The sequence below is a fragment of the Rana temporaria genome, chromosome 10, assembly GCF_905171775.1.
Source record: "Rana temporaria chromosome 10, aRanTem1.1, whole genome shotgun sequence".
Lineage (NCBI taxonomy): Eukaryota > Metazoa > Chordata > Amphibia > Anura > Ranidae > Rana > Rana temporaria.
The window spans coordinates 128,972,891-128,999,972 of NC_053498.1; the positions used below are offsets into that span (position 1 = coordinate 128,972,891).

The following is a 27,082-nucleotide window of genomic DNA, read 5'->3' on the forward strand; positions in this document are numbered from 1 at the left end:
CCCACGTCGCCGCGTCATTGTCGCGGCGACACCGCGTCATCGACGCGGCGACACCGCGGACACGCCCCGCGTATTGTTTACGCGCGGACTTCTGTACGATGGTGTGTACAACCATCGTACAGAAGCCCTCTGGCAGACATGTATGGTGGAAACGGTCCGACGGACCGCTTTCACCATACATGTTTGTCCGTGTGTACCCGGCCTAAGTCTCCTAGTTTTGCTTTTTAGAGACACTGGTAACATCAAAGGGCCAGTGACTGTATGAACCTATTGTAATTCACATTGTAAAACCCGCAAAAAAAGTAAATATTAGATATGTGTCCATTTATTGGCTGCACAACATAATTGCATTGTGTACATTATATCAAGCATTGTCCTAACGTTTTAAAGAACCAAAATACTTATTTACTTCTGTTTTGTATATGAAATATAATACTATATGTGTATAACGTTAGCAAGCAGAAATCCACCCTAAGCCTGTCACTAGTGCCACAGGATATATCTCTGGTTGGGAACCTACGGAATGGAGTATAAAGGAGTGAAATGAAAACCTGGGACCACATTGTATCTTACATTTGACAAGTTGTGGACAGTGTTAGTTTGACAGTTGTGTGTTGGGTGCCTTGGATCTCTGTATATTGTTTGCCATGTAAATACTTTGTTCACGTATGTTCTTCTCTTCTAGCACATGGCTTCATGAGTGAAGATGAGTACCTGGAAATAACAGGAATCACACGGGAACAGTCTGGGCTATATGAGTGCAGCGCGGCCAATGATGTCTCTTCTCCGGATGTCCGAAGGGTTAAAGTCACAGTGAACTGTAAGTGAAATTACTGACTCATGCAGGAAAGACATTCAGAGCTCTAGTTAAATATTTAGGATGAGCTCATAAAGAGATAAGCCTAGAAGGCCGCCAGCCTTATCTCAGTAAACACACTGAGTCGCCATTGAATAATCAATAGAATGACTGCTGTAATTTTCCCATCTCCTCCTTTTATTGGGTCAGGCAGTTAGGTTTCTGGTGTTCATTATTCATGGATTCTCCAGTAGGTTAAATGGGGAATGACCCCAATTTTATGTCTGGATAAGGAGAAGAGCTATTTGGAGGTGCCATTTGCCTTCCTCAGGATGCAGCGTGTGTCTTTTTTGGGGTCCTGCGGCTGTCATAATCTCAGCTGGGGGCATGTACATGTAATAACGAGAAAGGAAATCTTTTGTTGGATTAGTTTGTTTTGTTGGATTTCTAGTGTTCTGTGTTAGTAAAACACTGCATGGAAAGTCAGAATGTGATGTAATGGTATCTGATCCTGGCGTAGACAGGGAGAGAAATGGCTGCTTTTTCTGAGGCAACAAGTATGTTTGTCTTGAGGAAAAGCTCAGTTGTTTTTTGTGTTCCAACAAATAAAGGAGATAAAACCATTTGCCTCAATACACCATTAGGGCGGATTGGAACCCATCTGTTTAAAGCAGGGATCTTCAAACCTAGGCCCTCTGTTGTGGAACTACACATCCAATGAGGCATTGTGAAACTCGGACATTCACAGACAGGAGTAGGCATGAATGGAATTGTAGTTCCTGAACAACTGGAGGGCCATAGTTTGAAGACCCCTGGTTTAAAGAGCAGAAGAGTAACAGACTGCTTTTGGTGACTGGGCCTTATATAGCCAAATATTTCTAAAACAAGTCCTGAGTGTGCTGCTCATATCATCCATTCAGATCTCCTTTTTATTTTTTACTGCAAAAATAAAACAAAGCATCGGCTGGTAAGTACTGTTACTATGGGGCCACAAGAAAAGTATTTCCTTCTGACATACAAAAATACATCCTGACTTTAGTGATAGGGAGAGAGTAGAGTAGACTGTTCTTGATGGTGGTAATGGGGGATGTTCTGTTCTGGGTGATTGCATGAGGAGAGTAGACAGTTCTCAGTGGTGGTAATGGGGGAGTGCTCTGTTCTGATTGGTTGCATGGGGAAAGTAGACTGTTCTCAGTGGTGGTATAGGAAATGTGCGTTGTTCTTGGGTATGGTACAAGGAGGGTGGACTGTTCTCAGTGGTGGTATAGGGAATGTGCGTTGTTCTTGGGTATGGTACAAGGAGGGTGGAATGTTCTCAGTGGTGGTACAGGGAGACAGAACTGTTCTCAGTGGTGGTATGGGGAATGTGCGTTGTTCTTGGGTATGGTACAAGGAGGGTGGACTGTTCTCAGTGGTGGTATAGTGAGAGAGAACTGTTCTCAGTGGTGGTATGGAGGATGTGCATTGCTCTTGGGTATGGTACAAGGAGGGTGGACTGTTCTCAGTGGTGGTATAGTGAGAGAGAACTGTTCTCAGTGGTGGTATGGAGGATGTGCATTGCTCTTGGGTATAATACAAGGAGGGTGGACTGTTCTCAGTGGTGGTACAGGGAGAGAGAACTATTCTCAGTGGTGGTATGGGGGATGTGCGTATTGGTTATGGTACAATGAGGGTGGACTGTTCTCAGTGGTGGTACAGGGAGAGAGAACTGTTCTCAGTGGTGGTATAGGGAGAGAGAACTATTCTCAGTGGTGGTATGGGGGATGTGCGTATTTCTTGGGTATGGTACAAGGAGGGTGGACTGTTCTCAGTGGTGGTACAGGGAGAGAGAACTGTTCTCAGTGGTGGTATGGGGGATGTGCGTTGTTCTTGGGTATGGTACAATGAGGGTGGACTGTTCTCAGTGGTGGTATGGGGGATGTGCGTTGTTCTTGGGTATGGTACAAGGAGGGTGGACTGTTCTCAGTGGTGGTATGGGTGATGTGCGTTGTTCTTGGGTATGGTACAAGGAGGGTGGACTGTTCTTAGTGGTGGTATGGGGGATGTGCGTATTTCTTGGTTATGGTACAATGAGGGTGGAATGTTCTCAGCAGTGGTACAGGGAGAGAGAACTGTTCTCAGTGGTGGTATAGGGAATGTGAGTTCGTTGTTCCTGGTTATGGTACAATGAGGGTGGACTGTTCTCAGCGGTGGTACAGGGAGAGAGGTCTGTGTTGGATTGTAGTGCTATAATGATGGGATGTTCTCAGTGATGGTAACAATAGAGAAAATGGGCTGTATATGGTGGCAGTATGGGGACACTGGACTATTCTCAATGATGGTATAAGAAATGTGAGTTGTTCTCTGTAGTGGCAAATGCCGTGGAAATGTGGCTGTGTCAAGTAGTGATTTGGTTCAAACTGCAGTTAGGTGGGTTGTGTTTTCTTGCCAGGACTCTTTGGGTGATTATCTGAATTGCAGATCTGTACATTTAGATTTCAGGATAAGATTAGAGTTTGGAAAAAGAAAGCCAGGACTGACTGTAATACTTCCATGAAACCTCTTCTAGGATTTTTCAATCAGAACCAGGAAGAGAACACAAGATGAGATTTTGGGGAATATTTTCCCCATGCACCTTTTTGGTGATTTTCTAACAGAACAGAGATAAAATGTGCTGTATTTAAATGACAGAAGGGTGACCTTATAGCCCTGCACATGGCTTCACTTTGAGATCATAGTCTACATGCCTCTAGGGACCGGCACAAGCTTATCTCCCGCTTTTAGGAATTGTGTACCAGACATTAGAGGTATGATGTGTTAGAATGCAGCTCAGGAATTTTGCTTCTTTCTGCATGTTAATTGTGTTCAGGCTCCACTAGCTCGCATTACCAGCATATTAAGGTATTCCGTGTTAATCTTTTGTCTGTTATTGCCCATGTTTCAGATGTCTTGTTAGTATGCCTGTACGGCATTTTGACAAGCGGCTCTCCATGTACTGCGTACATTAGCATATTGATTGTGTATCATCAGCACGCATCTACCTCGCAGATGCCGCACTTACAAGATTTGCACATCTATGATGTTTAAAAGTTGTGACACATATTAGGCAACTGACTTTTTCTTTATGTAGTTTAGTTAAAAATATATATAACTTTATTTTATGGTGAAACTGATTATATTTAAAAAATATAAAATCATTGATGGATTGTATACTTAGTCAGAACATTAAGCATCATTTTCCACGAGATGTTCCATATGTTCTTATACACACACCATATAATTATGGACCCATATGTATTTCTCCATTGAGAGATCTATGCTCATCAAGGCAAGTTTTTTGCATATCCAAGATAGGCCGTAGCCTAGGGGGGCAGGACTCCCAGGGCAACATATAGCCTTCCACATATCAGTTTTCTGACATTCTCATGTGTAAGACCTGACAGTTGGCCTAGGAAGGCAGAAATTATATATCCAGCCCCAATGCTTACTACTTTTTTTACTTTGCATGTGATGTGCTGTATCTGTATTTTTAGTAACCCCTGCCACCTTCCTCTCTGCAAGAAAGCTGAAAATAGTTTTTGCTTGCATAAATACATGTAAATGTGTGTCAACAGAACTACAATACCTGAATGTGTTTAACAATCTAGGAAACCCAGAAAGCATCAATCCATCCATATATGTTCCCCGGAGTTTTCTGCTGGGTGTTGTTTAACGCTGCGTGTCCTTACAGACCCCCCATACATTCTGGATGCTCGGAATATCGGGGTTCCCTTGGGCCATCAAGGTATCTTGCAATGTGATGCATTGGCTGTTCCAGCAGCAGACTTCTCCTGGTACAAGGAAGAGAAAAGGTACTCTGTCACATTGTATCTATTCCTATAAAATTAGCCTTGTTTGGTACCTTAAACCCTGCTGAGCATATCTGTTATACCTAGTAGATGCCATACAGAAAGGATCAGAATACCCATAAACTGAAGCTACCAAGGGGAGAGAGATACCTATTGGGGGAAGCTACTAAAGAAAGTCTGATATTTATGGGCAGGAGCTACCTAGAGGAGCCAGATACTCATTGATAGGGGCCAAGGGGAGTCAGCCACTGATGGTTGGGGGCTATCAAGTGAAGGCAGATACCAATAGTGGATTCTGAGGGCACTCAGACACATATGGGTGGGATCTGCCAAGGGATCACGTACCTATGGGAGGTGGGAGTAGGAGCTACCAAAAGGACAAGATACTAATGGGCAGGAGCTTCTAAGGGGGACCAGATACTCATGGGCAGGAACTACCAAGGGGAACCAGATACTCAAGGGTGAGGGCTATGAAGGTAAGTCAGATGCACATGAGGAAGGTTACTGAGGGAAGCCAGATACCCATAACAGATAAGGGACAAACAGAGGGGATCCCACTAGCCATAAATAGGGGTACAGAGGAGAGCACAAGACTCATGGACAAGGGAATAAAAAAAAAAAAGCTCAATACCCATGGACAAGGGGGTACAGTGTATGGTTAGATAGCCACAAGCACAGGTTCAGAAGGGAGTATGATATAGGGGGAGGGGGTGGATTACGAAGGGTACATGAGTACACAGGTATAGAAATACATCAGAGTAAAAAACAGAGATTATGGTATAAAAAGCTCTTGTTCTGTTCTAAATTGATGAAAGGTGATAACGGATTTCTGTTCTTTGTACACGATCACTTCACAGGTATAGAGCTATTCAAATAGCTGGTAGGCTGACATTTTTGTATGATTATCATATGACATGTGTTTTATATCTGGCAGGTTGAGTGAGTCACGGAAAGGCATGAAGGTGGAGAATCGGGAAACCTATTCACGTGTCACTTTCTTTAATGTATCTGAGCAAGACTACGGCAACTATACATGTGTAGCCATGAACCGATTGGGTCACAGCAATGCCAGCGTCATCTTGTTCGGTGAGTGTGTAGGAAAAGTTCACACTGGTCATGCATAGAAGCACACTAGGCCTCTTCCATCTTCCACTGTCCATTTTGGTATACTCCTTATCCATTCATTGCTGTTGAATGCAGTTTTCTACACAGACAACCATCTCTTCCAGTCATGTCCCACACTGATCAGTGTTACAAAAACCCTTTAAATCCTGTAAGCAATTCTATATATGACAGCGACCATCTTATATTGTCTTCAGCCACGCTCCACTGTACGCTAATCCCACACTGACAGGCTCGTCTGCACACACACAGGCCTTTATACATGTGAATCAAACTTCTATATGCCTGGTCAAGCCTCGCTGCCTTGTCATTTGGAGGAAATGTGAATGGATGAAAGAGGTTTGTCAGGCAGAGCTGTGGACAATGAAGGCTAATTTATTTCTGGGTGTTGAGGCTTACACACAGAGCTCGGCTCAAGTCGGATATTTTACAATCCCCAGAGCTTCTCCGACCTACAGCCAAAAAAGACAATTTCATACATTGACTCACAGGTTTATGTTACTTGTTTATCTTTGTACTGTTCAATCCCTGATGACATTTGTGAAAACTCACTTTGTCTACATCATCAGTCCATTTGTAGCCTCCAATCATTTGCACCTCTTTCCGCTCCGCTGCTCACTGCGTGCAATCTGCATAGAGTTCAGTATGATTGGCGATCATAATTAGTACAAAGACAGGAGCGCTGCATGATTTCACACTGTGTGCTGTTCCCCGGCATCTCACGGGATTTTAGGGCACGTACGTACGTATGTTTGTGTGTGTGTGTGTGTGTGTATATATAATTTATATAATGATTGAAATATTTGATGATTGGAATTGTTTTAGCTCAGATTTTGGCTGGGGTTTAGTGGAGGGTCCTTATTTTGAATTCAGTTTACAAATGCTGGCATATGAATTGGAATGTTGGGCATTTATTCATCTACACAGTGGCTCCCCTCAGCTTTTTTTCTTGGGCTGGTGAATAAAGCCATTGAGGGCCAAGAAGACCTATCCAGGTGTCCCCAATATGACTTCACCGCCCTTGGTGTCTCTTGCGGTCCTCTGTCATATCTCTTTTATAAGAAGTTGCTAAGAACCTTCCATGAGCAGAATGCAGGGATCTCAGCATCATCTTTATGTGTGGTCCTTAGTGGTGGTTGGAGAACTGGAGGATGCTGGAAAGAGAGAAACCCTTGGGTAATGGAAGAGCAGTGGGTGGTAGTGATGGTCTCTGTACATTTGGAAGGTCTTTTGCTTTTCCATCATCTGTTACAGCATCGTCATGTCACAAGGTAGACAATTTCTGCAAGCCATATCCAGGGGATCATCACATTTTGCTGCAAGTAGATACAAATTCATATCTTACTGAGGCTATGATATGAAGTCATCTGCTACAAGCTTTTTATTTGCAATGTTCTATCCTTAAACAATTTTTTATACCTGTTTTATTATATTTTAAAATCACTTTGTTTTGATTTAGTCTTGAATTCTGTTGTGTAAAGTCGACCCTTTTATTTTCCCCACCCCGTATCTCCTGCCACTTGTAGAGATATTACAGCCTACCAGCTCACCCTTACTGCAAGGTCAGTACAGAGTTGCTGTGTCTGTCCATCTGATGTCCCCACCGTGTGTCCTCCCCTGTGTGGGCCCATGTGTGGGCCCATGTGTGCTGCCTGTGCCACAGTCTCCCATAATGCTTTGCTCTAACCTGTGTGTACAATGGGGTTTTATTTTGAAAGGTTAATTTGATGTGTTGGTGACCATTAACTAATTTAACCCATTGTTGTCTGTATGACCAGCACAAAGCCCCCCAACCTGATTGTACTGTTTCAGTTGATCCTCTGTAGCTATTATTGTAGTTGTGTAACCGGTCAGTCCGTGTGTTTGGTGTCTTCGTCCTTATTCTCCAGTACTGCTAAAAAATTCCTTTATTTGTATGTTCCTTCTCTTTTATGTTTTTCTTTATTGATTTTACTCCTTCCATCGCTTTTTGTTTTTTTAGCTCTTTTCTCTCACATTTATTTTGTATTGCTGTATGAATCACAATTTGGGTTTTCATATTTACTTGTGCTGGAGAATATCAGTTGTAGAGGAGGCTACAGGAGATGGATCTTTATAGATTATAACAAGGATGGAGATGAAGACCAGTACAGACATGTGTGTCCTTCCCCTGGAAGAATCTGGGAAATGTGGCTCATGTTAGCATTCAAAGTCTAGAAATTAATATGGGAGATGTTTGTGTTGCGTATATGGGAAGAATGATCTAGATCCTCTCCGTCACAACATGCATGTTTTATTGATAGTCCCATGACTTACTGTACATCCGCTTGGGCTATTTACATGGAATGTAGCTGTAATTGTATCCACAGTGGCTATTCAGACGTCAGCCCATTCTTTTTATCATTCGCTTTTCCAATCTAAATAAGGGTTGTACAGCTACATCCTTATGAACCAGGATCATTCCTAAGTAATCCTCCTGCTGAAATAAATAATTTAAAGTTATTTAACAGTTGTTTTAATGCTACAATCTGGGCCTTCATGTAACCTTCAGAGAGCTCCATACACCTGGAACAGGAAACTAGCTTTACCTGAGTACAGCATTAGTTAGATAGGGAATCTTAGGATTCCCTATCTAAAGTGGCTGCTCACCAGACATCTCATCCTTGATGGATGAGGTGATGTGCTACTGTGGAGCTCATGTGTAAACGGTGGAACAAAGTATCCATGTCTCAGATTGCCATCAGCCAAATGCTGGTTGGTTGTAAAAGACAACAAGGGTTCTCACCTTCACACCTTTGTATTTCATACCTAGTTATTTAAGAGTATGAAATAAGAACTACACAAGGCTGTTTAGCGCAAATGAATGACCCTTATGCCTCGTACACACAATCGGACTATTGACAGGTTCTCTATCTTAGGTCCATTGGACTTCCGACAAAAAAAGTCTGATGGAAGCTACACACGGCCGGACTTTCCGAGAAAAAAAGCCCATCTGACTTTTTTTCTCGGAAAGTCTGACCTTATGTATGAGGCATTAGGGGTATTTAATGTCTTTATGAAATTCCAAGGGTTTAATGCCGAATAAGAGAAAGCAAGTTCATCAGGGAATAGGGTTGCAGGAGAAGGGAATAAAATCAACACTTCGGGGCAAACCTTCTAGTAGAGAGTAGAAGTGGTCTCCAAAGAACATGTAAAATAGAAGATAAAGAAGTGCCTAGACTGTTAACTGATTTGATAAATAAAATATGTTAAATTACACTCATATTTTGTGATGTGTAATCAGGCACATCAACAGTCCATGTTCGGTGTTGGGGGAGTCAGGTGCTCATGCTGCGGATGATCTGCCACCACTCTCTAGGAACCTTAAACGGCTGGATAGTAAGAAAGGACCAGGAGCGAGAGCTGGAACGCTGGTGAGGTGCAGCATCAGGGGTGACATCACCAGATGTGGTCACGACATGTTTAGGAGCATGTATTCCGAGCAGTTGGGAATCAGGTGCGCTCCTTTATTCCTAGCAGTGGGGAATCAGGTGCGTTCCTTTGCCAAGCTTGACTAAAGGAGTGCACCTGATTTCCCACTGCTTGGTGTCCATGCTCCAAAACGCGCCAGTTACATCACGCCCGTTGTTGCACCTGACCAGTGTTCCAGCTTTCGTTCCTGGTCCTTTCTTAACATCCAACCAGCTAAGGATCATACAGAGCGGCGGCAGACCATCTGCAGCATGAGCACCCGTCTTCCCCAACACCAAACATGAATTGTTGATGTGCCTAATTACACATCACAAAATGTGAATGTATTTAAACATCTTTTATTTAATAAATCAGTTAACAGTCTATACTGAGAGATGCCTATTTATCTTCTATTTTATATGAAATAAGAACTAAAAATGCTGCTTTGTCAGTTTCAGACTTGCCCAGGAAAACAATACAGACAGATTCAATGCTTTCTTATGCATCTAAGTGTCTGATACAAAAATGAACCGTATTGCACTAGAGCAACCAATCTAAATTAAATTTCATTCTCCAAAGGTTGTTCTACAGGGCAGGATTAACGCACTCTGTCCATATTTCGAACACTTTACTATGGCTGAATGTGGTTTGCTCATCCGCTCCACAGGGAAATAGTTTGATCAAGCAGTTTCATATACAGTGGTGAGACATTTCCATTGCTATTCATTAACACCCTCTCTTCTGAAGAACATTAACTGGTCAGACTCACCATCTCTTGGTATCGAGGGCGGAAGGGAGGAGTGCTGATGTACATAAGGTCTTTCCAGCAGTGATAAGAAGTGTAGATTGAATATGTAGAAAGGTGATGGCAGGCCATGCTTGTGTATTTAGAATGGAGGAGTCCATATACAAAATAAAGGGTACAGTGATGGTGCTCCGTGTGGGTGTGGCGCAAGCTCTTTGGGGCGGGCTCAATTTCTGATGACCTCAGGGGAGGGATCAATGCTGATATAACTCTAGTGTCACGCTGATTTATTTCTATAGCCAAGCATTATTGCTCTCTTCCCTAATCAAGAATTGTTTTTAATTTTTAGAAGAGACCACAGCTGCCTTGACCCCCTTTAAAGGTTAGTATTGCTAAACGCTCAGCTCCCCCTTTTCTTTTGGGCTTCCTGCATATCTTCTCTTTCACCTCCTGCGCAGTATGACCTGCTTCAGCTACACCATAATTCTATTCTACTACTCTCCGTGTGAAGTTTTTGGCTAACAGTGGTGTTAATCACTGATAGAAAATATAATGAGCTGCTGTCTTAACTGAATTATTATGCAGTACATTGACTTCTCCTTTAGTAGGATTCAGTCCTTAGAAAGAACAGTCTATATTTGGGTAGAATATCAGGCCTGTTTCTGGACGATGGTGCTTCCTCTTTTGGCAGAGCTGTCATATCTGGCGCATGATATAACAGTTTTGTGCATGTGCTGACAATCTCTTGCATGATCTTAGTTGGCTGGCTGATTGTTTTAGAATACATGGTGTATGAAATCTCCATACCTCTGATTATATTTTTAGATCTATCACTTCTAACAGTCTCTCTATTTTACACTTTCCACGCTCCCTTTCCCTGACACACTATGCTTTTCACACATTGGAGGCCTTTGGTCTCCTTGCACACAGGCGGCTTTGTCTTCGCCACTTTATGCCATTTGTCACTTGTCTCTGCTTGAAGCCTCTAAAAACATTCCCAGAGCACCCACCCAATATAATGTGTGAGCCACACATGAGTCTTCCCCTTCCCTATATGTGTGTGTGTGTGTATATGGTACTGTACAAAAGTTGTGGGCAGGTGTGAAGTAACGCTGTAAAGTAAGAATGCTTTCAAAAGTATATATTTTCATTATTTATTTTTATTTTTAGCAATATGCATTGAGGGAACAGGAGAAAAAACTAAATCAAATCAATATTTGGTGTGACTACCCTTTGGCTTCAAACCTGTATCAACTCTTAAGCCTCGTACATACGCACGGACAGAAACCGCAAGAAAACTGCTGGCAGAGAATTTTGCCGAGAAAACCTTTCTTGTGTATGTTTTTTTGTCGAGAAAACTGCCTGGAATCTCAACGAGAAAAACAGAGAATCTGCTCTCTATTTTCTTGTTGGGATTCTCACGTCGGACTGTTTTATGATGAGAAAACCAGTCGTGTGTATGCTTAACTGCTTGTCGACCAGCCGCCGCAGTTATACGGCGGCAGGTTGGCTCTGCTGGGAGAGATCACGTAGCTATACGTCAATAGGGGCGCGCGCACGTTCGCCCCCGACTCCTGCGCGCTGTAAACACACAGCTCCCGGTCCTGTCAGGGGAGAAATGCCTGTTCATACAATGTATGAACAGCGATCAGTCATTTCCCCTAGTGAGTCCACCCCCCCCCCCTTTACAGTTAGAACACACCCAGGGAACATACAGTGGCCGGCTTCTGGGTATCAAATGCCAGCCGCTTTCATTGGCTGGTCAGGGATGACGTCACTCCTGCGAATGTGCGGGATTTGCATCAGCTTCGGCATGGCCAAATTTCTACAGTAGAACCTAAAGTTCCACTTTAATGTACAGCTTTTTTTTCACACTTGCCTAAAAGGTTTGCATGAAAAAATAAATATATATACAGAGCTTTTTTTCTCAAAAAATAGGTGCAGGAACTCAACCACGACCCCATTCAAATTTCACAAACAGTAGAAGGGTCTTAAAGGGGCATTAAATACCAGGATTGCATTACATACAGAGTGTAGAGTTCAGGGGGTTACACACAGAGTGCAGAGCTGTCAATTGTAAACACAGAAACCAGACTTCTGTGTTTACAAGTGATGTGTGGTGAGCAGGCACCAAAGGGTCTGAGCCAGAGGTGGTGGAACTGAGTTCCCCCAAGTTCCCCCTGAAAAAAGCCCTGTATATATATATATAATCAGATCATCTGTATAATATACCCTTTATATACCATACAGTAATACCACATTCTCACTAATTCTACACTGTATCCAAACAGTATGCTCTATACTGTATCCTCTAAACTCAGTGGTAGATCTTTCATATTATATACTGTTCTATATGCTACTTTTTCATCAATATGCAGTACTATATTTCCTAGTACTGTATTCTATATGTATACCCCCCTTCTTTCCCCAATGATTATATTATTATTGTGACCCTCTAACCCTCCACACCCCCTTGTACACTTTATTATTTTTATTATTATTATAAATCTCTGAACCCCCCTCCCCCACCCAATCACCATACATGTTATTATTATTGTGAACCTCTGACCCACCTGTACATTATATTAATATTGTAAACCTCTAAGCCCTACATTATATTAGGCCTCATTCACACGGTCATACTTAAAGGGGTGTTGCAGTCAGTTTTCATGTTTATTAAAAGTCAGCAGCTGATCGCCTACAGGGAGGGGCTGCAGAAAGGCGATTAGGCTTATTCGCCTTAGCAGCCCCTCGGCGGAAGGAGGAAGTGGGACAGGAATTCCCACTCCTCCTGAAGCCCCCACTCCCCCCCAAAAAAAATTACATGCCAAATGTGGCATGTAAGGGGGCGAGGAGTGGATTAAGCGGAAGTTCCACTTTTGTGTGGAACTCCGCTTTAAGCGTACATCTGTGTGAAGGGTGGTGATTATCAGCATTGGATGCACAGATGTCCCATGCATCCACGTGCAGGCAGACTCAGACACAGCCCCTTGTGCCGTTTTTACAGCCATGCAGGTACAGGTGTTCTACAGGCGTTCGGGGGGCACACGCCCGCACTTGCTCGGCTTTCAGATTGCCACCAATGGCAGTGTTGCCCACCTCCTCCCCCCGTACACTATATTTATAATGTAAACCTCCAATCCCCACCTATCCTTGTACTTTTTTTTCTATTGTGAACTTCTGACCAATCCTATACATTATATTAAGATCGTCTGTACATTATGTCATGTCATTATTGTCATGCAGACAAGGCATGTGCTTGTAATCACACTGGAAGAAATAACTTTAAAGGTCCAGCTCACTTCTAGTCTGTTTACATGTGCAATCCATTTTGCATCATGTTCAATCAAGCCCTGATAAAGGGGGCATTTGTTGGACCCCCAAAATGTGTAGGACACTCTTTGGATTGAACTCCTGGCCTTTTTTTGAATGCAGTTGTATCTGGACTTCTTAGCAGTGATGTGATGTTTTAGTTTCCATTTTTGTTACATTACACTACAAGCAAAGGAGACCGTAGAGATCCTCTGGGGTGTAGAAGCTGCCTGCCTGGAAACTAAATTATTTACATTAAAATCAATACTTTAAGATGGCAAAATCTATGAGATAACCTTATGAGTCTAGCGTTATATTTTCACTTTCCTTTAACTGTACATTATATTGTGATTGTGAGATCCCCAACCCCCATACATTATTATGATTCAAACCTCTGACCCCTTCTTACATTATAATATTATATTATTGTGATTGTCTGACCCCCCTTTACATTATATTATTATATATTATTTTTATGTACCTCCAAAAGACAGCATTGTAAAAACAACAAAAATAATACAAAAAATAAATTATAAATAAAAACGACTGACACAGTTCACACATCATCAGTGCTGCATATTGGTGCCACTGTCACATGACATTAAAAAAAAGTGTCGGTAATCGGTATCGGCGAGTACTTGGGAAAAAAAGTATCGGTATTACAATGCAGCTTTGCCCCTTCCTCTATAAATAAAACAGATAAATAATAATAAAAACGCAGCTGAGACTTTGAATTAAATAATGTCATTACCAGCTTTAAACTTCTTAGTGCCGATGTGACCCCCCTCTGCCCCCCGACTGGAATCATCACAGCTAAATCATCTTAGGAAATGTCACTTAGCAATCAGGTAATCAATATTCATTAAATAGTATAATGAGGGCGCCCGACCATCGGACCTCTGACCTGCATGAAATCTGCAGCTTTGCTGCCTTTGTACACAAATACCATCCGGTAGCATTCCACCAGTCAGACAATGAATTCCTGGGCTGAGGACATGGACAGGCTGAGATGGGATCTGTTGGTGCATAGATCACTAGAATCTTCTCATACCAGATTATCACAGAGGGGGTGAATTTGCAGTATAAACATTCATATATAGTGTCAGTTTGGTTGCTAAAATGGGTGAGCCGTGCTAAACTACAAAGCGTGTTGGCCGATCTCTGCATATCCTGAAGACATTACCATTACCTGGTTGGCATTTCTGTGGTGTTACATTCTCACCTGATGCTGCAATTAATCCACATTGCCATTGTCTGATTTCACAAACATTAATGCCGCGTACACACGATCAGTCCATCCGATGAGAACGGACCGATGAAGCTGACTGATGGTCCGTCGCGCCTACACACCATCGGTTAAATAACCGATCATGTCAGAACGCGGTGATGTAAAACACAACGACGTGCTGAAAAAAACTAAGTTAAATGCTTCCAAGCATGCGTCGACTTGATTCTGAGCATGCGTGGATTTTTAACCGATGGTTCGTGCCTACTAACGATCGGTTTTGTTCTATCGGTTAGGAATCCATCGGTTAAATTTAAAGCAAGTTGGCTTTTTTTTAACCAATGGTTAAATAACTGATGGCGCCCACACCCGATCGGTTTTGACCGATGAAAACGGTCCATCAGACCATTCTCATCGGTTTAACCGATCGTGTGTATGCGGCATAAGTGAAACTCCAGATGTGCAATTTTCTGAGCCTTCCTTCTGAAAATGCTGGTTGTTTGGCTGATCTTTACACTTCAGTACTTTCACTTACTTGATGTAAGCATGTTGATGTCCAAACTCCTTATCTGCAAATTCGTTCCATGTCAGAGAAAGTACTGGAGTCAAAGAGTTATGCCTGCTACACACTATATTTTTTTTCCGTTCAACCCAGCAAGCTGAATGAAAAAAAAACCCTGACAGCTCAGGGGGAGCCGATGTACGAACTATGCAATGTGCTATTGTGTTTTGACAGGGGTAACGGTACCCCCACTGCCAGAACACACCAACCAATATCTGAGAGCACTGATTGGATGCCGATCAGCAGACCTTTTCCAGTCATGCCCCCTTGTCAGAAGCCGGAGTGCTGTTGGTATGGGTCCCCCGTCGGATAATGCCTGGGCTGGACTGCGCAGCGAATGCGCAAACGGAGCCTCCAAAAATGTCAGAGGATGAACAGCTGTTCTGTACCTGTAGACGGTGCATGCGCAATCAACACGCCGCTCGCTCCCGAAGCTCGGGGTGGGTCATTCATTTCATACAACAAGGGGCGGATACTTTTCTCAAAGGGGTGGAGGTTTTTTTCAGCAGTGCTCTTTTGGGGAATGGTTTTCTCAATAATCTACACGTCTTTGCGGGGCGTGTAATAGTGTACCTACAAAAGTGTGCAAATAAGAGGGTCCTTCAAAGAATCTGCCCCGCAAAGACGTGTAGTTTTTTGAGAAAACCATTCCCTAAAAGAGCACTGCTGAAAAATACATCCACCCCTTTGAGAAAAGCATCCGCCTCCTTGTTGTTTTCCGTCCCTTGTTGTATGCAATGAATAACCCGCCCCAAGCATCGGAAGCGAGCGGCGTGTTGATTGCGCATGCGCCGTCTACAGGTACAAAACAGCTGTTCATCCTCAGAGATTTTTGGCGGCTCCGTTTGTGCATGAGCTGCGCCTGCGCAGTCCAGCCTGGGCATTATCCGACGGGGGACCCTTACCGACCGAACACCGGCGAAACGGGCAGCTTCTGTCGGACCGCTGCTGTACACACGGGCTGAATGACAGCTGGTTGCTATTAAACCGGGCCAATGCCGCCCAAAGCGTGTACGACCCTTTAGCATGTCAGGCAGCTATGAATTAACAGTCTGTGAATGATTTAGCTTGCTCGGTTCTAGTCACATGATCTGTCTGTGATCTCTGATGTTTTTATCATGGTGTCCATTCAAGGAGGTGAATTCAGCATCGGGAGTCCTTGTTTTATTATGTCCAGAATTGTGTTAAGCACCATCACTGGGCTCAGTCACTATGAGGTACACAATGTAATAATGTGCAGAAACCAATCAGCCATGACCTCTAGACTGAGCTGTGCACACTTGTATGTAATTGTATTGGTCTTCACTAGGGGTCGACTGATAATCGGTGCGGCCGATTATCGGGGGGGCAATATTCACTTTTTTTAAAGAGTCGGTATTGTCACAAACTTAACGATATTATCGATGCTGGTCTCCCCCTACCACGGTGATCATCTTGGGGCCCGCTATGTCATCGGCCTGGGTAGAAGAAGCCAGTACACAGAAGGCTTCTTCTACTAGGATAGAACAAAGGGCGCTGCCCCCCTTGCCTCGGACAGTGCGCGCCACGTCTGGACCAGAGAGGACATGCCAGCCAGCAGCCACCCACAGCAGGGTGCCAGCCAACCAACCACCCACAGCAGGGTGCCTGCCATTCAGTTACCCACAGCAGGGTGCCAGCCACCCACTTACCCACAGCAGGATGCCAGCTAGCCAACCACCCACCCACAGCAGTTTTCAAAACTTTAAATGTACACCTGATATCGGCCTGAAAGGCAGCCAAAAAGATCGGTATCGGGCCTGAAAAAACAGTATTGGTCGACCCCCTCGTTTTTACCATGTAAACCTCCAGTACACCTTCCTGAAAGAGTAGAAAAGATAATTAGTCAGTGATATCAAAGGAGATGGACACCACAACAAGGCCAGACAACCTATCACAGAGCACTATATTTGACCAGTTGTACCGAATACACCTTTTAACCCAGCAAGATTTAGACACTTGTAGGAAAATTCTATAAACTACAGCAGAGGATGTTAGTGTGGAAAGTGGAAAGGAAAAGCTGCATTGATTTTTTTCTACTAGTTTATCGTGTGGTAGATATTTTCATTATGTTCAGTTCATGATGCAGGAAATGTGTGAAACAATTGTTTTATGGTGTTTTATAGTCACAAGTAAGCCCAGTGACACAGGGGATGATTTGCTAAAACTGGAGAAGGCAAAATTTGGTGCAGCTGTACGTAGTATCCAATTGGCTTATAATTTCAGCTTTTTTAGGTAAAATGGTTTTAAAGGCAGAAGTTTTTTCATCCTAATGCATTCTATGTGTACCCCCGAAGGAGCCGCTGATTGATTTGGGATCGGCAAATTAAGTTACCCTGACATGGCTCCAGGGGGGTGCGGTGGTAAAACAAATAGTGAGCGAAGGTCCAGACAGTGATTAAAGAGTTTTCAATGCTTTATTTCCAGGCCAACACGGCCAACATCAACATCAGTTTGGAAGGACAAGGTTGATGAAAAGGATAGAGGGACAAAAACCTTGCAGTATCAGGCCTGGATATCAGTGGAGCAGTCAGTACTGCTCTGTATAGCACCAACTTCTATAACTCGTCGCCACTCTACTTAGAGTGGGTAAAGTGCCCCCGGACAGACACCTATGATAGGCCTGGCAGCCGAAGTGTCACTCTGAACTGTCTGGGAGGAACAGGTCTGTCTCACAGACCTTGCTCTAGGGCCTCTGCTACAGGCCAATTTCAATAAAGGACTTAGGTGAAAAAAGAGCAACTCCTCCCAGCAGACTTTTTCCTAAACAGGCCCCCCGATGACAGCAATTATACCTGTCAGTGGTCCGGACACCCGATCCCAGACTGGGATTCTCTCAATAGATCCTGGAACCCAGCGAAACACTGGAGTCCCCTTTCTCCTCAGGATGAGGGTCAATGCAATCTCGAGCTTTGGCCAGGCGGGCCGCGCTGGCGGGGTCCATGGATGCGCGTACCCTGAAGGTGGGTACCGCACCTGGAACAGGGACCCCGCAAAGGTTTTTGGAACACATGACACCTGTCCCAGATATACTCTCCCCCAGCATGCCTTGCGAGGGAAAAACTCCTCTAATTGGCTGCTGGGAAAGCATGCTCCACCAGAACCCCTCTAGTGGCAACTGCCGGCCAGGGATGGCACTGCAAACCTGGACCACAGACTGACCCAGTGGACAATTCTGGAATGACAGAGGTCCCGGAATTTGAACAAATCATGAATGGGAGCAACGTAACTCTCCCATTCCCCATTAACTTTAGCGTAGTGCCCATGCTGAAAGCAAGGGGGCGCTACATATGCATTAAAATAAAAACCTTCAGTGTGTAGCAGCCCCCCTCAGCCTCCCTAATACTTACCCGAGCCCCATCTCGATCCAGCGATGTTGCATGAATCGTCTGACCTGGACTCTCCTTCCTGATTAGCTGAGACACACAGCGGACCCCATTCACTCCCGCTGCTGTCAATCAAAGTCAATGAGCCAATAAGGAGAGAAAGGGGGCAGGGCTGAGCTGTGGCTCTGTGTCTGAATGGACACACAGAGCAGTGGCTTGGCTTGGGTGCCCCCATAGGGGCTGTGGGGGCACTCGGCAGGAGGGAGGGGCCAAGAGGAGGATCTGGGCTACTCTGTGCAAAACCACTGCACATACAGGTGAAACCCGAAAAATTTGAATAACATGCAAAAGTTCAATAATTTTACTAATGTAACTTAAAAATGTGAAACGAATATATGAGATAGACCAGCGTTTCTCAACTCCAGTCTTCAAGGCGCCCCAACAGGTCGTGTTTTCAGGATTTCCATTATTTTGCACAGGTGATTTGATCAGTTTCATTGCTTTAGTAATTACCACAGCCTTTTCATCTGAGGGAAATCCTAAAAACATGACCTGTTGGAAAATGAAGTCAGCATCCCCATAGAGCTCGTCTGCGGAAGGAAGCATGAAGTGCTCCAAAATCTCCTGGTAGACTACTGTGGTGACCCCGAACTTAATGAAGCACAGTGGACCAACACCAGCAGATGACATGGCTCCCCAAATCGCCACAGACTGTGGAAACTTCACACTGGACTTCCAGCATCTTGCAGTGTGTGTCTCCATTCTTCCTCCATACTCCAGCTCCTTGGTTTCCAAATGAGATACAAAATTTGCTCTCATCAGAAAAGAGGACTTTGGACCACCGAGCAACAGACCAGGTCTGTTTTTCTTTAGCCCAGGTGAGATGCTTCTGACGTTGTTTGTTGTTCAGGAGGTTGACAAAGGGAATACGACATTTGAAGCCCATGTCCAGGATCCGTCTGTGTGTGGTGCTCTTGATGCACGGACTCCAGCCTCAGTCCACTCCTTGTGAAAGTCCCCATCACTTTTGAATGGTCTTTTCCTGACAATCCTCTCCAGGCTGCGGTCATCCCTGCTGCTTTTGCACCTTTTTCTTCCACACTTTTCTCTTCCACATAACTTTCTATTTGATCTACTTTGATACAGCACTTTGGGAACATCCAACTTCTTTTGCAATTACCTTTTTGAGGCTTTCCCTCCTTATGGAGGGTGTCAATGATGGTTTTGTGCACAACTGTCAGGTCAGCAGTCTTTCCCATGATTGTGATTCCTACTGAACCAGACTGATAGACCATTTAAAGGCTCAGGAACCCTTTGCAGGTGTTATGGCTTAATTAGCTGACTAGAGTGGGACACTTTGATTATTGACCTAGATTATTGCACCTTTTCACAATATTCGAATTTTCTTAAATAAAAAATAACTTTTGCACGATATTCTAATTTTTCGAGTTTCACCTGTAGGAGGTAAGTATGACGTGTTTGTTATTTTTAAACAAAAAAAGCAAGACTTTAATACCATGTTAAGCTTTGACAAAAAAAAAACTGTAAGCAGATTGGTTTCAATGCAGATCTGCAACAAATTTTGAACTCTCCAGTTTTAGTAAATCAACCACATTGTGTATTTATTGTAGTCTTTAACATAGTTACGCATCTGGATCCTTTCAATAGGCTCCAATCCCTGAATATCAGAGGGTTATACACTTTTCTGTTTTCCACCGATAAGCTCTAGCATAGAAGAAACATGTTGCATGCGGTGCAGAGGAAATGGCACTGACTAGAAAGGCTGAACTCTTTCCAGGGTTATTACCAACTGATAGGGGAATAGGAGAGGGCAAGAAACATAGATCACCTAAGAAAAGTTAGTGGGCCAATCTGGTGCCAACGTGTTTCAGTTATTTTTTTAAAAAATCTCCTTCATCAGGGCTACAGACAGAGGCAAAAACATAAATAGCTGGATTCAGGTAGCCGGGCGCATCTTTAAGGCGGCGTAGCGTATCGTATTTACGCTACGCCGTCGTAAATCAGAGAGGCAAGTGCTGTATTCACAAAGCACTTGCCTCCTAAGTTACGGTGGTGTAGCGTAAATGGGGCCGGCGTAAGCGCACCTAATTCAAATGAGGATGAGGGGGCGTGTTTTATGTAAATGATTGGTGACCCGACGTGATTGACATTTTTTACGAACGGCGCATGTGCCGTCCGTGTACATATCCCAGTGTGCATTGCTCCAAAGTATGCCGCAAGGACGCATTGGTTTCGACGTGAACGTAAATTACGTCCAGCCCCATTCACTGACGACTTACGCAAACGACGTAACATTTTCAAATTTCGACGCGGGAACAACGGCCATACTTAACATTGGCTAGGCCAGCTATTTATTGGAATAACTTTACGCCGGAAAAAGCCATACGTAAACGACGTAAAAAAAATGCGCCGGGCGCACGTACGTTCATGAATCGGTGTATCTAGTCATTTACATATTCTACGCCGAACTCAACGGAAGCGACACCTAGCGGCCAGCGGGAAAATTGCACTCTAAGATACGACGGCGTAGGAGACTTACGCTGCTCATATCTAAGCCTAATTTAAGCGTATCTGAATCTGGCTAAATGTATACTAATAGAAAGTTCACATCAGAGGGGAATTTTTTGTCATGTGACCAGGCTGTCCCCTGTTATATTCTCTGATCATCATGTTCCCTGTGATACTGGTAATCATATTTTATTTGGTCTGTAACCCTGGAGATGGAATTCTTTACACAGAGATAAAAAACGGTTTTATACCAGACTGGCCTACTACCTTCTCTATGGTTCTCTATGTTTGTCCTTCTATGATTGCACCCAAGCTTCTGCAAGACTGCGGGGGGCTCCTATGGTTCCTATAGATTTGTTCATTTATGGAACTTCACTTCCCCTTATATCAGACATCACTTGCAATTTCAAATTACATGTTAGGGGGTGTCTATATACTTATATAGGTTGAAAACTGTAATTTCTGAATTTTACAAAAAAAATCTCTATTACAGAACTGTGAAAAAAGGCACAATTTTCACTGTATTGTAATAAAGTAATACACAACAAATGTGTAGACATAATATTCCAGGGCCAGATCCACATACAAATAGATCGGCGCAGCGTATCAGAGATACACTACGCCGCCGTACCTTACCTGGCTTATTTTCGAATCCTTAGCGAGTTCGCGCCGTAAGTTACGGCGGCGTAGTGTATTTCTGGCGGCGGATTTCAAATTGGGCGGGTTGGGGGCGGATTTCATTTAAATGAAGCGCGTCCCCGCGCCGAATGAACTGCGCATGCGTCGGTCCGAAATTTCCCGCCGTGCATTGCGCTAAATGACGTCGCTAGGACGTAATTTTTTTAACTTAGACGTGAGTTACGTCCATCCCGATTCACGGACGACTTGCGCAAAAAAAATAATTCAAATTTCGACACGGGAACGACGGCCATACTTAACATGGCAAGTCTATCTATACGCCGCAAAATACCAGCTTTAACTATACGCCGGAAAACGCCGACTACAGACTACCTTAGAAAATGCGACGGCCGCGCGTACGTTCGTGGATCGTCGTAAATCTCTAATTTGCATACCCAACGCGGAAAACGATGCAAACTCCACCCAGCGGGCGCCGAAGTATTGCATCTAAGATCCAAAGGCGTACGAAGCCATACGCCTGTTGGATCTTACCCAGATGCCGTCGTATCTTGGTTTGAGGATTCAAACTAAAGATACGACGCAGGAAATTTGAAAGTACGCCGGCCTATCAGTAGATACGCTGGCGTAGTTGCTCTGTGGATCTACCCCCCAGTTTATTAGGTACAATAGGTTGATAGATTTTAGTATCTAGCTGCCTTGGATCTTGTATGGTGGAGACACTACATTGTCCTTCCTGCTGGAGACATTTATCACTTGATATTGTGGATAATTGTATTGATTGGGATAAATAGTCTTGTAGTGCCTTTATAAATTACATTTAACTCACTTGCAGTACATTTCCATGTCTCCATTATGTAAGAAATATGTTTTCATCTCACCTGTCAGTCATACTGATCCTACAAAGTCTCCATTTCTCGCCGGTAAGAATAACATTTGTCTGTTCTTCACCCCAAGTCCTGCATTCACTTACAAGTAACCTCACCGGTCTTGTACCGTCTTCTTGCACCCTATAATTCTGCAATCGCTTTTTATATACCCTCTGAGTATTATTCTGCTTACACCTTTCCGATGATTGGGGTTCAGATTGTGAGATTGACTCAGGTGTTCCCGGAAGCATACTGGGATTTTTATTTAGCTTCCAGATGGTTTCAACCTCACTGACAGCTCTGAATGACTCCCACAGTATCTGTAATATACATGAAGTAGCTGTTGTCCTGTAATGTGTGTCTAATGGTTCAGTAGTAGTGATGTTGGCGCTGATGTTGTGGGAATTGTCCGCAGAGGATGGAACGTTTATGTAGAAGTGTAGATCATGTGTACATGTCAGTTTTTGAATCACTCCACTGATTATCAATACATTTAGAAGAAATGTCTTGGGATATGTATCAGATGCCTTGTTCTCAGCTATAATCAGAGTTTTTTTTTACAGTTTTGGTCAATCCCGCTTTTGGTATGAAGTGATAATTTGGACACTTTCTTGAATTTTTGCCATTTTCTCTCATTTGCAATTTTTTTTCCTGTTACTTTTCTATTTCATTTAACACTAGATCTGTCAAAGGGCAGCAAACTGGAGATCCCATGTTATCACTTGCACATCCTTTTGATTCATATTAATGTTCTTTCTCTTGCTGCATGCTGCCTTGACTGCCTTTGCTTTTGATCTGTATCCCCTGGTGACTCTTTAAGTCTTCACTGGTGTCTAAAGTTTTACTCTGTCTTTCTTTCTTTCTAGGCCCAGGAGCCGTCCACGATGGAAACAGCGGCTCACCTCCGTGTCTTCTCTGCGCACCTCTCCTACTTCTCCTCTTCTTGCTTCCTCTGTCTCTGCTCCTTTCATCTGCTCAGTTCTGACACATGCAAGCATCAGCGCCCAGCCTCTTAAGAGGGAAACAACAATCTTAAAAGTAAAACAAATGTAATTAAAAGAATTTACAAAATCTGATGTCGAAAAATTTATGGAGTATTAAAAATAAGCAAAAAAACTCAACAAAAAAAAAAAAAACACAACTGCAACAGATTGTTAAAAAAAAGGATCATGAAAAGGGAAAACACCACATGCTGCACCTTCTGTGTGAAGGGACTCTTGCAGAAAATGGCCAGGTTGAACGGAGGGCGGAGCCAAGGACTGAGCTGCGCCGGTTGACTTGCCAAAAGCCGACGCTCATAAAACAAAAACATGTGACTTTGTTCTGTTCATCGCAAATTCTCACAAGGAAATCGCACAATCTGATAGAGACATGGACAGTGTCAATCCATCTCATCAAATCCGCTTTATTACCCTTGGACTGCTGGGTGACCCTCATTGTCAACACCCTTACTGCAACCACGACACCTGCAGACAATAGCTCAAGTCAAATTATTTGCTGGGAATCCAGCAGAGCAATACTTACCCTTTGCAGTGCTGGGGGGAGACATAGCAACAAGATATATTTCTCTCTGGTGTGACTGCGACTTTCTGAGCTGTCACCTGCAGGTCTTTTTTTGGGGCTGAGGGGGTTCCATTTCCTTTGCTGGACTGTGTTGATTATTAGCGTGGAATGTGTGCCGTCATGTGCTAGGATGCTGCTTAGGAAATTTGGTATCTGATGGGGGTTTCCTTCATGTGCTGGAAGAGGTGGAAAATGGGAGATTTGTATATTGTTGGGGCTTCTCAGTTACTCCAAGAACATCTCTTGTAAAGAACAGAGCACCTGTAATTGTTGGGTGAGCCCCGATTCTCTCGCTCTTCAGACAGATTAGAATCTATTGATTATGTTGACAATGCTTGTAAGATTGTAATGGGATGGATAGACTACTGTCTGAAAAAACGGAAGCAATGGGCTGACTGCATGATGTCCACAACTGAATGTAAATTAAGATTCCCTCTTTGAAAAAAAAAATGGAAACAGCTAGAAAATATATGCATGAACCCAGACCCACAGTGACAATGTGCAGGGTGAAAAGCAGCATCCAGTGTGATGACATCAGTTATATTAAATGTTTCACGATGCTTGGGATCAGTGTTTGACACTAGTGTGACTTTGCAGTGACTGCCATCTACAGAAATAAGCACATGAAGTCAGTTGTTTACACCAGCACAAGTTTACCCATGTATGACATTTGACGTAGCGAGCAGAAAAGTAAGCTTGGCTGTTAAGGAGACGTTTCTGTGTATTTGGGTCTACTTACCCACAGATAAAGATACTCCCTAGGATGAAGATCTGGTGTAAACAGTCTGGCATGTTAAACATAGGTGTTCATACATCGGGTATATGTATCAGTGCTGTACAAATATTCTGCACACAATATCATTTATGTCTGAGTGTTTTAAAATGAATGTCATGTGCAAAGCTCCACGTGTATGTTTAATTTCAAAACCACAATGCTGTGTAAAGTTGCCCTGTCTTAATGTTCTCTCCTGAGTAGAGTCATATTGGCATGATTAAACGGTTTGTTGTGTTTTTAATGGAGGCGTCCCTGAAGATATGACCACAGTGCAGATATTCTGTTCCCGACAATCAGTCTAAATGTCCACACTTTGTATTTCAGCAACAAGACTTTTGAATTGTTTAAATGCACACTGAGAACAAAGGAACAAAATGTTTCAGCCTCATGTATTTAGTAATCTGATAATTCGCTGGTGCTGTACGGTCATTGATACATATACCAACATACGTGGAAAGACACCATTTTAGAAGGTTCTTTGCATTTTTTTTTTTCTTGAGGCATTGAGCATCTCCTTACCTTGAGGTTCGCACAAGTGTCTGACGACAGAACAATTCTTGCTGCCCATAACAAAAAAAAAATCTGATTTCTCTTTTACTGTTTCTGCTGCAGTACAGGAGGTTGGCTGCCCTCCACAGTAAGAACTCTTCTGTCTTCTGACATTTACAATGTGACTTGGAGTGATAGCATTACCCAAATGCCCCTTTTCTTGGCGGTCTATGGATAAATGCCAGGATGTGCCACTAGTCACAAGTACAGCATGGTGTCATCTTTTTTTTTTTTGTTAGGGGGAGGGAGGGGGGTGTCATCTGCTGTGTACTTGGTGTATGAAGAATTTCCTGATTGTGGAGCACTTGAGTAGGAATGAGTATGATGTGTAAGTAATATGCACAGAGTAATTATGAATTACTTATAACCCTTAAGCATTAGGACGTAGCTGTACTTTCTTACTGAAATCAAGACCAATAGGCCATTTCCACCTGTAATCTTCAAGAACCCTGCCAGCGCTCATATGGGTCACAGTGCCTGCTGTAGAATTTATTGTACATGTGTGTAAATTATATGTTGATTAAATATTTTGTTTAACCCCCTGAGAGTACTGTAAGGAGCAGCAGGTGGACTAAATTGTTAACAGTTGCCTCCAGCCTTGCCGGGAATGTTTTGGTCAGGATACAGTGAGAGTTGGGTGTGGTGGGCTGGCACAGGTAGATATCATTATCCAACAAGTATTAGAAGCTTCTGTCACCAAGAAGGGTGAGTAACGGCTATGGTGGACCACCAGGTCCCTTCCCCCATCCAACACTTAATCTATGAATGAATTTTGTATCTGTATTAATAAATCTGGAGTGGAAGAAGATGTTGTTTCCTTTGCGTTTTCTTTATTCTCAGGGTGCAGTTCAGTTCTGCTAATAAAGATAGCATGTAAAAAAAAACATGTAGTTCAGAAGCGTTAGTGTAAAAAAATTATCTCACTAATGTTTTTGAAATTTCCCATTATTGGTTTTCCTGTATTTATTATCCCGGAGGACAGTCATGGCATGTAAATGTTTTTTTTTTTATCCTGTATGGACCTGCGCACCATTCTATGAAGAACAGTGAGGTGCCCCCACAGTCCCAACATTTCTGATAACACGATTGTAGAGAGTGGTGGACCTTAGATCATTACAAACAGCTACAAAAAGCATAGACAATAATAAGGGCACTAACATTTATGAAAGTGGATCTCAACCTGGGGGTCAAATGATTATTTGCCAGGGGTCACCAAATCCTGGGCTGTTCCTGAAGCCGGCACTGTTCTTCCAGGAAGGGAGATAAGAGATAAAGGAACAAAGAAAAAAGGAGAGAAAATAAAAAAAGAGAGATCAAGAAAGACATTTAAAAGGAGGAATGGGGGAAAAAACAAGGAATTAGGATAGAGAGAGATGAAAGCGAAAGAAAGGAGAACAAAGAGAAAGAGTGGTTCATCCTAAAATGTACCCTAAGGGTTTTAATATTGTACGAGTGGAGGGCACTCAGGGAGCGCTAAATGTCCGTGGGTTAGGGGCGCAAATTACTTGTCGTGCCTTGGGTGCTTTCAACCCACACTATGCTATGAAAATAATTTTACTGTTAGGGGTCCCCACAACTTGGGAAATGTTATCAAGGGATCATGGCACTAGAAGGTTGAGAACCACTGATCTATGAGAAGGTTCTCATGCAGCATCTACATTGTCCCAGAACTAGTATAGGGCATACATCTTCTTTATAAGGATGTTTTGTATCATAGCAATGATTGTTGCATTTCCTTTAAGTAGGTTGTGTATCAAAGCGTGGAATATTAAAGAACCAGATAAGTGAGCACAATCCCT

General features: G+C 43.2%; 1 protein-coding gene across 6 annotated transcripts in view; it reads left to right on the forward strand.

Moving 5' to 3' along the window:
- The window catches only part of LOC120915600 (neurotrimin-like), a 903,107-nt gene extending 877,018 nt beyond the window's left edge, over positions 1 to 26,089 (forward strand). For 3 of the 6 annotated variants that reach the window (XM_040326247.1, XM_040326251.1, XM_040326246.1), the window contains 6 exons: positions 686 to 820; positions 4,506 to 4,626; positions 5,558 to 5,709; positions 7,272 to 7,307; positions 10,269 to 10,301; positions 23,263 to 26,089. In XM_040326247.1, the coding sequence (XP_040182181.1) occupies positions 686 to 820; positions 4,506 to 4,626; positions 5,558 to 5,709; positions 7,272 to 7,307; positions 10,269 to 10,301; positions 23,263 to 23,381 (596 nt within the window). In that variant the 3' untranslated portion in view covers positions 23,382 to 26,089. The remainder of the gene's footprint in view (positions 1 to 685; positions 821 to 4,505; positions 4,627 to 5,557; positions 5,710 to 7,271; positions 7,308 to 10,268; positions 10,302 to 23,262) is intronic. The other 3 variants (XM_040326248.1, XM_040326249.1, XM_040326250.1) reach the window with 3 other exon arrangements.
- Positions 26,090 to 27,082: the final 993 nt, after the last annotated feature.